The sequence below is a fragment of the Musca autumnalis genome, unplaced genomic scaffold, assembly GCF_047663935.1.
Source record: "Musca autumnalis isolate F117 unplaced genomic scaffold, ASM4766393v1 scaffold_2, whole genome shotgun sequence".
Lineage (NCBI taxonomy): Eukaryota > Metazoa > Arthropoda > Insecta > Diptera > Muscidae > Musca > Musca autumnalis.
In genome coordinates, this window is record NW_027411755.1 from 60,147,320 (window position 1) to 60,160,040 (window position 12,721).

General features: G+C 37.8%; 1 protein-coding gene across 1 annotated transcript; it reads left to right on the forward strand.

Moving 5' to 3' along the window:
* The first annotated feature begins 11,480 nt into the window (after window positions 1-11,480).
* On the forward strand, window positions 11,481-12,290 carry LOC141392255 (uncharacterized). The gene has a single exon (XM_073965207.1). It carries the CDS (start codon window positions 11,481-11,483, stop codon window positions 12,288-12,290), a length of 810 nt encoding a protein of 269 aa, XP_073821308.1.
* The last annotated feature ends 431 nt before the right edge of the window (window positions 12,291-12,721 follow it).

Consider the following 12,721-nt stretch of genomic DNA (forward strand, 5'->3'; position numbering starts at 1 on the left):
AGGGTTCTTAAGTGTCAATAAACATATATAACAAAACTTGTGGACATAGGTCCACGTTTTGGTATAGCCCCCATATAACGGTACCCCCCGATTTGCGGTATTTTGACGTTTTTAGCTACATTTTCAGACCGACTTAGCTATATTTTGACATTTAGGGTTCTTAAGTGTGATTAAACTTATTTAACAAAACTTGTGGACATAGGTCCACGTTTTGGTATAGCCCCCATATAACGGTACCCCCGATTTACGGTATTTTGACGTTGTTAGCTACATTTTCAGACCGATTTAGCTATCAATTGACATTTAGGGTTCTTAAATGTCAATAAACTTATATAACTAGTGGACATAGGTCCATGTTTTGGAATAGCCCCCATATAACGTTACCGCCCGATTTCAGGTATTTTGAAAATTTTACCAACAAGTTTTAATCGAATTATCTGTAATTGTAATTGTAATGAACATTTGACATTTGAAATTCTTAGTGGTCACCACACCTCTCCACCAAAAATTGTCAAGAACGGTACCTCCCGATTTTCAGTAATTTGATGATTTTAGCTACAATATTAAACCGAACTAGCAGTAATTTGACATTTGAAGTTCTTAGTGGTCACAACACCTCTCCATCAAAAATTGTCAACATAGGTCCATGTTCGGATATAGCTCCCATGTAACGGTACCTCCCAATTTTCAGTAATTTGGCAATTTTAGCTACAATTTTTAACAGAACTAACTGTAATTTGACATTTGAAGGTTGTAGTGGTCACCACACATCTGCATCAACAATTTTCAACATAGCCCCAATATAACGATACTTCCCGATTTTCGGTACTTTGAGGATTTTACTTAAAATGTTTAACCGAACGTAGGTTCATATTTTTGTATAGCCCCAAAACCAAACCTCCCTATTTTCCGTACCTTAGCTTTATTTTTTGGACGAACTTTCTGCAATTTGAAATTTAGAAGTCAACAAAAATTCTGCAACAAAAATTGTTCATTTAAGTACATATTTTCGTATAGCCCAGATACCTCCGAACTAGCTGTTAATGACATTTGAAGTTCCCACGTTATGTACCGATTTTCGATATTTTGAGGATTCTAGCTAAATTTTTAACCGAATTAGGAGTTATTTGACATTAAAGGCTCCCATCAAAAACTGTCAACATAGGCCCATGTTTTATTATAACCCCTATATAGCAGTACCTCCCAATATCTAGCCCACCAAAAATTGTCAACAGTTAGATATAGGCACCATAAAAAAGGGCCTCCCGAATGAAGCATTTTATGTACATTATCTGACATTTTAACGTACTCACTTAAAGTTGGGGACAGGAATGAATATTTTATGGTGGAGGGTATGAAAAGTTCGGCCCGGTCGAACTTAATGCTTTTTTACTTGTTTTTTATACCCTACACCACTATGTGGGGAGGGTATTATAAGTTGGTTTTGGCCAAAAAGTTTGTAACGCATCGAAATAATGGTCGTAGACCCATACTTATATATACCAAAATGAATGTCACGACGAGCTGAGTCGATCTGAGTCCGTCAGTCCGTCCGTCCGTCCGTCTGTCCGTCTGTCCATCTAAACCTTGTAATCACGCTACAGGTCGCAATTTTGATCGGATCATCACCAAGCTTTGGGTATTGATGAGGGTCCCGGAGGGGAAGAAGCCTATTGATTTTGGTGATGGTCGGATAACATTCAGGGGTCAGAATGGGCAAAAAACGTATGTGGATAAAAAGACAACGTTTTTTTCCAAAGCGAATATCTCAGCTTCTATATGGGGCATACCAAAAGCAAAACCTGGCAATGAAAGTAGAAAATATCGCCTTTTTAACGATGTAAAATAGGTTCTCGTAGGTGATCAAACACCGAAGATATCACAATAGTCGCAAATTAAATCCAAATTTTCATTTTTGCGATTTTAGGTATAATGACGAATATTACAGCTTTGGTTGGGGACTTTCAAAAAGCAAAGCCTGACTATGAAAGTAAAAGATCCCATCTTTACAATGATGCAAACTAGGTCGGCGTAGGGGACCAAATAACGGAGATATCGCTGTAGTCGGTAATACATCCCATTTTTCCATTTTTTTTGAAATCACGCTACAGGTCGCAATTTTGATCGGATCGTCACAAAATTTCGACTGTTACTGAGGGCCTCACAGAGGAAGAAGCCTATTGATTTTGGTGATGGTCGGATAATATTTAGGGGTCGGAATGAGCAAAAACTTTAAAAAACTTTGGTGGAAAAGTCAACATTTTATTCCAAAGCAAATATCTCAGCGTCTATAAGGGGTATACAAAAAGCAAAACCTGGCAATGAAAGAAGAAAATATCACCTTTACAACAATGTAACGTAGGTTGTCGTAGGTGGTCAACCAACGAAGATATCGCAATAGTCGCTAATAGAACCCAAATTTTCATTTTTGCGATTTTAATAATAATGACGGATATCACACCTTTGGTTGGGGACCATCAAAAGCAAAGCCGGACTAAGAAAGTAGAAAATCCCATCTTTAACATTATGCAAAGTAGGTTAGCGTAGGTGGTCAAATAATAGAGATATCGCAATAGTCGTTAATTCATCCCACTTTTCTGCATTTCCACTTTTTCTGCAATCACACTACAGGTCGGAATTTTGATCGGATCATCACGAAATTTTCTCACAGACATAGAAGCCTATTGATGTTGGTGATGTCGATAGTAGTCAAATATAAAATTAAATATTAATTATTTTGGATCAGTTCGCCTTAAGACATTTGGTATAAAACCCAGGTAGGTGAAAACTTTCGTATCTCTATAAAAGAAATGTTTTCGAGTGAAAAGATTATGCACAGAGTTGTGGTGTAGGGTATCACATAGTCGGCCCCGTACCGACTATAGCCTTTTCTCACTTGTTTTTTTTATATTTTTATGGTTTGTTTATTTGTGTTTTACCTTCTCTAAATAGTTAGAACCTAAAACTCAAAAATACTCATAGTTTGATGCAGAATTCCTTTGCAACTAGTAAATCGAATGTTTTCAATGCGCCGGAAAGCTGAAAAGTATCACGATATCTTTATCCGTTTAAAAATTACAGAGTTTTGACCAGGAATAAACGATTCTGAACCAATGTACGTTGTCTTCGCTAATATTGATTACCAACAGTTTGGAATTCGTAGCTGAAAGCAACCGTAAACGAAATTAATGCTCAAACTTTGTATTATAATTGTATTAAAATCTGCTGTTATTTGTATTGTATATAACGGTGCTCTTGAATCAACTTTAAACGAATGAAGCTTACACCTGGGTTTATAGATGAAAAAATAAAAAAAAAACATTTTTAGGGTTTTTCAGGTTTTGGCCATTTTGCTGGAAAACCACAAGCCCTATCCAAATGGAAATAAAGAAAATGTTGTAGCAGTGAAAATTCTTGTTCTTTTATGATATTTTCCAACGTTCTACTATTTTTGAGATATAGAAATTCAAGTTGGGACAATTCATTGACTGTATCGTCTCCTTATAAAACAATGTCATGACAGCAATTTCCCTACTTAAACTTATATATCTCAAAAATGGTACAACTGAGGAGCCAATTTTCAAAGCTACACCATTTTCCTTAGTCGATAGGACTAGCAGTTTCCAAGCAAAGTCGCGAAAACCTTAAAATGTGAACTTTGACCGCGATTTATTTAAAAATCCCTCCAGCGATTTTTTTTGTTTTTGGATTTTTCTCGTCTATGAATATTGCTTTTTCAGAATCCGCAAGAACTTCCCGGTTTAACGTTGGCTCAAAGCACCGTGATATTGTACCCTCAGCTGTTAGGCTAATGATAAAAATGTAACCAGCGTTACAATTTGAAGTCGATTTATCCCAGTCCGTCAGTCTGTATGGCTCGAGCGCATTATAACTCTCGAACAGATCAAAAGATTTTGTCAAAAATTTGGATCTCGCAATATTTTGTTCAAACTTCCTTTGGACACTTCCCCAGCTAGACTTCAAAATGTTTCCCTAAAATCGCGAGCAAAGTCCAATTCGATTTTTCGAGACCTAGAGTACTTTCGAATATGGATCGATTCACTTGAGGGTTTGTTTATAGCGATATTGTATATTTTAGTGGGTGAGTCAATGGTTATATCAGTATTGGTCCAAAAGCTGTAAATCTTACGCCGAACAAATTAAAATTAGGCCCACTTCCAAAATGGACGGTATCAGTCGATTCTTTCAGGTATCGTCTGTACAAATATTCAAAACTTTTCCGCTTTCATCGAAGTCACATTTTTGATCAGAACGCCAACAATCGAGAAGTTGTACACCCCAAATATTTCGAAGTTATTGTCGGAAAGTTTATACGTCCAAGAAAGGAGACGAAATTCTGAAACTTCCTTGGTATACAATTTACTGAACAAAAATTGGCTATGTATCCCGTATTCGATCTGTCTATATATACTCGTAAAAGTCTCATCTCGCATATGCTGAGGGTATATCTCTGTAAGCAAACCCGACTGTAATTTTTTCTTGTTTTTCAGAAATCAAAAGTTATGAATTTTTATAAGTTTGCCTCCGCTGTGCTGACAGAAGTTATTGGTTGTTGGAAACCATTGATGTATCAGATGGAGTTTTTCGACTCAACCTTTGCCTTTTTTAATGGCACTGAAATTAGTGTGCTATATATGGTAATATTCAAAAATGTTTTACAATCGTTGAAGTTGAGGTTCACCATTTAATAAGTCGCGAACTGTCAATATATTTTATACAATATGAATATATTTATATTAATTGAAGTGTTTTAGCTGGGGTCGCATAAAATGAACCATAACAAATAATTTATGTGGAAGCTGTGTTGGTGGTAATACTCGTATTAAAAAATGGGTAAAAATGTGTTGAAGTTTACAAGTTTTTTTTGTGTTCTTTCTTGATTTCTGGTCAAACCACGGAAAATTCAGACCTGAGATCAAAGAAAGAATTGAAGAATACCCCTTGGGCAACATGGTTCTAATGTATGACTATATACACTGCATCCCCCTTAAATCGATGCTGACATTTTGAAGTTTTGAAATATGGGTTTTTTGAATATTTCTTATAATTGGAGGGCGCAACCAGATAAATAATAATAATAATTGTTCCACAAACATCCTATAAGCGACAAGGGAGACCACTGTGGTGCAATGGTATGCACACCCGCCTTGCACACATAAGGTCGTGGGTTCGATTCCCCGGCCAGGCAACATCAAAACCCTTTTCAACGGTGGCAAAATACCCCTCAGTAATGTTGGCGACATTTCCTGAGTATTTCAGCCATGTAAAACTTCTCTACAAAAGTGGTGTCTTAGACACGCCGTTCGGACTCGGCGATAAACTGTAGGTCCCATATCATTGAGCTAATATGAATCGGGGTGCACTCATTGATATGAGAGAAGTCTCCAAAATCGAAATTTTGGTGCGTAAATTTTCTTTAAAAACCTATTTTTTGGCTACAACTGTGACTCAGGTACCCTTGAACCCCGCGTGATTTTAGTTTTTTTTTACGCGCAAGATCTTTCGAACCCTCCTGCTTTCAAATCCATCCACTAAAACGGCGGTTATAGACACCTTGAAAGTAGGAAATTCTGCAAAATTATATTTTGATGATTCCGCGCATTGAACCTCGATTTTCTTTGGTTATTTTTACATAAATGTAATCCTTTATACGCGATTATATTATTTTCCAAAACCGTGTGGCATACATTACCGAGATTCTGGAGTAATATTCGTATTTCGTATAAAATAGAATTTGGTAGCACATCCGCGGTTCTTGACGAATTTGTTTAAAATTTGTTATAATGGCGTATTTTTATAGGCGGTCACTGCATCACGCAATTTTTACCCACATTAAGGTTTTTTGAACAGTAAGATGCAGCTGACGGCACACTTTTGCCGCTGAATGAAAAGTGGAAAATCGCTGCATATTGATAGAGATGCACTCGCTGTATCTGAAAAGCGCATGCGCCTTAACTAATTTTAACGAATTCGCGAATTATACGTTTTTTAACTTTATTGTTTTTCTTTGGTTGTAATTTCAATATTACTTTCTATTTCATTATCCTATTGTTTATCAAAGTAAGCAAATACACTTTCGGGTTTGTCATCGCATTTACCCTGAAGAAGTTTCAGCGAAGTCCGTCAGTCCTTGCATCGAAATTTAGCGAAATAGTAGAATAACTCCCAAAAATGTTTTTTCTATTTTTCGTATTAAAGAAAAAATATATTTTTGAAATAATATTCCAACAATAAGTTTTCGTCTTTTGTTGTTGCTGTAATATAGCAGTTATAAATCCTATCGTTTGGTCTCATATTTTTCTACGCGTTGTCTAGAATCTGTACGTATTTTCAATTTATTTTTTCTAGTTTTATTTGGACTCTAAATTAGAATAAATTAAATTTACTCCAAGATTTTTTCAGTATTTCTTGATTCTCCGCGAAAATAGAAATAAATTTAGTAAATATTTAGGCATCTACGGATAGATATTAAATGCTGTTAACGCTTTATATATACATTATCTTATTACAGCAAAAATTGAATTTTTAAATATATGTTCTTTATAAGGGAATAAAACCCCCCATAACTTTGGAGCGCAGCATCCAATTTTGTGAAAGCGAAAAGGTTTGAAACCACAACTTTTTTTCTTAATCTATGTTCCAAAAATTGCGGATGTGCTCGCCAAAAAATTTTTAAAGTTTCTTTCAATAGAATTGCAAAAGAAATTTGAAATGTACCATATGTACTTTAAAGAATAAATGGCGTTATGTTCGGGTCGAACTGTTTATATCCTCCAAACACTGTATATATCTATTCCACATATTCGCACTTTTTGCATGGAAGTTCTTCCACCGAAAGGATTTCCAAAATCCAAATTTTTAAAAATTATCCTAATGGCCTTAACAACACAACACATGGTCGTATGTCAAACTGTCCTGAGTATGCTTATGTCAAATGACGTCTGGCGACACTGCGTGTTGCCTAGGCCAGAAGGTTTTTAGTGCCCCTCATACATAAAATCATAAAAAAACCCTTTAAAATAGCTTTACGTAACGATACATAACATTTTTAATTTTCATGATTTTTGGTGAAGTTGGGCCCCCCCCGAAATTAAATCCTGTGTACGTCCCTGGCCCCCATAGAACGGCACCCCCGATTTACGGTATTTCGACGTTTTTATCTACATTTTCAGACCGATTTAGCTATAAATTGACATTTAGGGTTCTTAAGTGTCAATAACTAGTGGACATATAACTAGTGGACATAGGTCCATGTTTTGGAATAGCCATGGGGGCTATTCCGATTTCAGGTATTTTGACGTTTTAAGTCACATTTCTGGACCGAATTAGTTATAATATTACCGATTTTCGGTATTTTTAGGATTCTAGCTAAAATTTTTAACCGAATTAGGAGTTATTTGACATTAAAGGCTCAAAAACTGTCAACATAGGCCCATGTTTTATTATAACACCTATCTAACGGTACCTCCCAATTTCTAGCCCACCAAAAATTGTGAACATACATAGTTAGATATAGGCACCATAAAAAAGGGTCTCCCGAATGAAGCATTTTATGTACATTATTTGACATATTAACGTACCCACTTAAAGTTGGGAACAGGAATGAAAACTAATTATTCCATTTTAGTTCAGAATATTTTATGGTGGAGGGTATGAAAAGTTCGGCCGGCTTTTTTACTTGTTTAGGTTTTCACGATTTTGCAATTGCTATCGAAATGGGACTAAAGAAAATGTTATAGCTATGAAAATTCCCTACAAGATTCACCTTTGGATAATTTCGTAGGATTTACCGCTATTGAGATATAGAAGTTCAAATTGGGACAATGCATTGACTGTATCGCCTCCTTATAAAACAATCACGGTGTGCCCTAACCAAATTTAAATGGAAGGTGCTTACACCTGGGAAGTTTTTGCAGATTCTGAGACTACAATGCTCATAGATGCGAAATATCAAGAAACACATTTTTAGGGGTTCTTTAGCAAATATTTGAGTACAACAAAATATGGACTTTAGCTGAAATCAATGCATAAACATGTAAAATTCTGCAGTCTAGCAATAAAAAACGCCAACAGGTATAAAAAATTTCGGGAGAGAAAAGTCGGTTAGGTCAACTTTTAAAATAGCACTCAAAAGAACGGCTCAAATGTGCTGTTTAGTCTTTATTGGGGCTACAAATCCTGTCCAAAGAAATGTTGCGGTACAGGTTCAGGTTTTTTATACCCTCAGTATTTGTGCTATTGAGGGTATATACAATTTCATACAGGCAAAATGTGCCTCATCGAAACAATAGACGAAATCCGTTTCATGGACGAAATCCGTTTCAGACAATTTAGAGTTGATTTAGCGATGTCCGTCTGTCTGTCTGGTTGGCTGGGGCGCACTATCGAACGGATCAACCGATTCGGTCCAAAATTTGGCTTTCGTAATATTTTGTCCAAACATAGTTTAAGTTCGAAGATGGGTTATATCGGTCTACTCCTTCCTGTACCTCTTCCACAAATGTTCGGAAAATTTGTTCACACGATAACTCTTGATGGAAGTAACCGATGTGGTCGGTACTTTAATTATCCGAAATTTCTACCAGACTTAGATAAGGTTCAAATATGGACTCAACCGGTCCACTACATCGGGTACCTCCCACACAAAATTTCGGAAAAGTTCAGTTTAGGACCTACCCTCGAATCGCTTTTTTCTTGTAACAACTTGTATTCACTGCCCCATACAACGGTACATGTTTCATCTGGGGCAAGTTTATATTTCCTGAGAAAAGGTGCAGCCTGAAAGGTGCAAAAAAACCCTATAACACCTTGTGTAGTGGTTGGAGCGCAAGATAACTCTCGTACGGATCTTCCGATTCGGTCCAAAATTTGGCCTTCGTAATATTTTGTAAAAACTTAATTTAAGTTCGAGGATAAGCCATATTGGTCCACCAGTTCAGGTACCTCCCCCACAAAAGTTCAAAAATGTTCAGAAAAATTGTGCGCACTATTACTCTTGAGTGACCGATTTGCTCTATACTTCACACACTTTTATATATCTACCAAATGTAAATCAGGTTTGAATATGGACTATATTTGTCAATTCCTTTTGGTAACCCCCATACAAAATTTCGGATAAGTTCACTTTAAGACCTGCTTTCGAATCGTTTTTATTTCTGTTGTAGCAACTTGCGTTGTAGCTGGAGAGCATGTAGTCGCTGGAGAGCACTATAACTGATCAACCGATTTAGTCCAAAATTTGGCTTTCGTCATATTTCGTCCAAACTTAGTTTCAGTTAGAAGATGGGCAACAATGTTTCAATTCACATAGGCTAAGGGTATATCTCTGTCGGTAAAGCCGACTGATACTTTTTTACTTGCATACATACATACATACATATATACATTCATACATACATACATGCATACATACATGTATACATACATGCATACATACATACATACACACATACATACCCGCAAGGGTATTCTCTGAAGAGGATAACGGCAGTAACGACCCCGCGGACCCTAGTTTTGGCAGGTGTGGAGAGCGTACCAAAATGGTACAGGTGCTCTGTGAAACCCTGTGTCGGGGCGAATGAATACCGCCCACAACTAAGTATTCCACCATATGGGCTCACCTCATGAGAGGTTTGGAAAGTAGGTGACGACTCCATGGTTTTCCCTAGTCAAAACCTACACAAAGAAGAAAACAAATCCCTGCCGAAAGGCATCAAGATCAAGCCAGCACGATCTTTATTATGGCATTACTGTACTACGATTAGGAATTGATAAACCCTGGGCTGACGGCTGTGGTATTCTGGAACCTGAGTATGTCGGGGTGAAACCTTACAGAAATGGCTTTCAGGCTAATGCCACAGCTGCCTCCGTCCCGTTAAAATCTGGCAAGTCTCAAAGTACGTTCAATGCTCGTCCCATTAAGTTGGCAGTGTAGGTTCGGATGTACATTCCCGATTTACACAGATCTGGCTCTGAACGGGAGATCTCATAAGGGTCTCCCGTCAACCCTCGCATGGACCTAGGAATAGGGACCCTTGGGATCTTTACGTGACTGCACATTTTACGAGCGGAGATAGCGGCTTTGAGTTGGGACCACGAAACCTAAAATGAACGAAGCAAATCAAGAAACAAGGAGAACAAATATAGAGGTTGAAGAAACCCCACTGGGAAGATGCTCGGGTCTACGAGTCGAAAACACGGGAGGTGTAAATTCCCCATTAGAAAGGAGTTCGGTGATTGTGATGGCAACACCGACTAATAATTCAGGCGAAGAAGCGCCTAAAAACAAAAGTCCTGGAAGTGAAAATCTAAGGAGGCTCGGAAGGAAAATAGCTCAGCTGGATAAATTTGTCAAATCGAAAAATAACATCCACAAAGATATCCAATCTATGATGAGAGAGATACAGGCAATATATTTAAAAGTAGCCGATGATATGAATAAGGAAGCTGAAATACGTCAAATGGGCCAGGTAGACAATAAGCAGACCCAAACCGAAGCATGGATTAAGCCTAAACAACCAGGAACCCCAACAACACCTGCGTTGAAAAGAGGCCCCAAGACCCAAAGCCCGAAGGAGAATAGGACAAAAAAGAAAGAAGAAGTCGCACCTAAAATTAAAGAGCCAGATTCTGTAAAGACAATAGAAAAGACGATCAATGAAAATGTGGGAAAATCCGATACCGTACAAAATGCGGCAGCATGGAATAAAATTCAAACAAGATCTAGAAGGAAAAGGAAACCAATTAACCCAGATGCTTTAATAATTTAAACATGTTGAGATTCCTCATATTCAGACATTCTGAAGCAAGTGAAAAGTGAAGCAACGCTGGCTGCGTTAGGCAAAAATGTGAAGACAATTCGGAAGACAGAGAAGGGTGAGCTATTGTTAGAACTAAATAAACCAGCACACCAGAACACAAATGACTTTAAAGAAGCCATTGAAGAAGTCTTAGGCCCAACCGCTGAAGTTCGTGCCTTAACCCAGGAAGTACAACTGGAAATTAAAGATATAGATGGGGTGTCTAATAGAGATGATATTCTCCAGGCTATCAGCGACGTTTCGGACGATTTTAAAGCATTGCAATCATCTGCAATAAAATCACTACGAAAAGCATATAGAGGCACACAAACTGCTACAGTTTCCGTAAGCTCGCTGCTAGCGAATATTCTTTTAAAGAAAAGAATACTACGTATTGGATGGGCGGATTGTCGAATACGTGAAAAATTGACACCAATGAGGTGTTATAAATGTTTGGACTTTGGTCATACAGCAGTTAGATGTAAAAACCCGAACGACAACTCAGGTCGCTGCATTTGCTGTGGAGAAGCGTGTCACGAGGTTGCTAATTGTAAAAACCCCCCCAAGTGTATGCTATGCAATGAACCATCAACAGATCGTATCCACATCGACTGTGTGTCCGAAATACAAGGAAGCTCTACGCCAACTTAGAGGATCTTAATGAAATTTATACAATTAAATTTAAATCATTGTGAAGCTGCCCAAGATTTGTTAAAACAGACAGTTCGAGAACTGGAGGTCGATCTAGCAATTATCAGCGAGCCCTACAAGAACATAAGCTCAGCAAATTGGTTATGTGATAAGTCCGGCACAACCTCGATCTGGTCCTTAAACAAACCAATACAAAATGCTTTGAATTCTGCAACTGGTTTTGTCCGCGCTACTTTCGCCGGATTAACAGTCTACAGTTGCTACATACCACCAAGACATGATATTGAAGATTACAGAAGAATTATAACTGACTTAACAAATGATGCCGCATCCAGAGGGTCAATTTTGATAGCGGGCGATTTTAATGCCTGGGCCACAGAGTGGGGTTGCCCTAGAACAAATGAAAGGGGCCGAATATTGTTAGAATCCTTTGCCCAATTAGATGTGGACATTTTGAATTCGGGGAGTAACCCAACATTCAGTCGAAATGGTGGGAGTTCCATAATCGACATTGCGTTTGTCAGTACTAACATCTTCAATCAGTTTAACTTGCAAATCAGTGATATGTTCACTTATAGTGATCATCAGGCTATAATCATTAATCGTAATGACGCGACAACAGTAGGCAGATCGGTTCGACCGCCTGAAATATCTGGTTGGAAAAAAGGCTCATTTGATAAAGACATATTTGCGCTATGTATGGAAGACACAGAACTGCAGGGAAGAGCTTATTCTTCGAGAAACACAAGCATGCAACGCATCGATGCAAAAAAGGAAGCGGGGCGTCAACAAAGCCCCAGTATATTGGTGGAACGCTGAAATAGCTGAACTACGTGAAGAGTGTCTTTGTGCTAGAAGACGTTTTGTAAGAACTCGTGATAGAGAAGACAATGAAGCGTATAGACAGGTTCTCAAGATGAAGAAGAAAGCCCTCCAAAAAGCCATTCATGCAAGCAAAAGATCGTGTTTTCTCGCTATTTGCGATGATGTAGAATCCCAGCCGTTTGGACTCGCGTACAAGATTGTGACTATGAAACGCAAAGACTAGTCCTATTGCCCAAAAACGGCAAGCCCTTGGAAAATCCTTCATCATACCGCCCGCTATGTATGATAGATACATGCGGAAAACTCCTTGAGAGCATTATCCGCGACAGGCTTGAAGAGTACATAGAACGTGCAAAGGGCTTATCTGAAAGCCAATTTGGTTTCAGAATAAAAAGATCTACGATCGATGTAATAAAAATGGTAAC

Coding starts and splice junctions, on each gene's coding strand:
- LOC141392255 (XM_073965207.1), top strand. CDS start 11,481: ATGAAATTTATACAATTAAATTTAAATCATTGTGAAGCTGCCCAAGAT.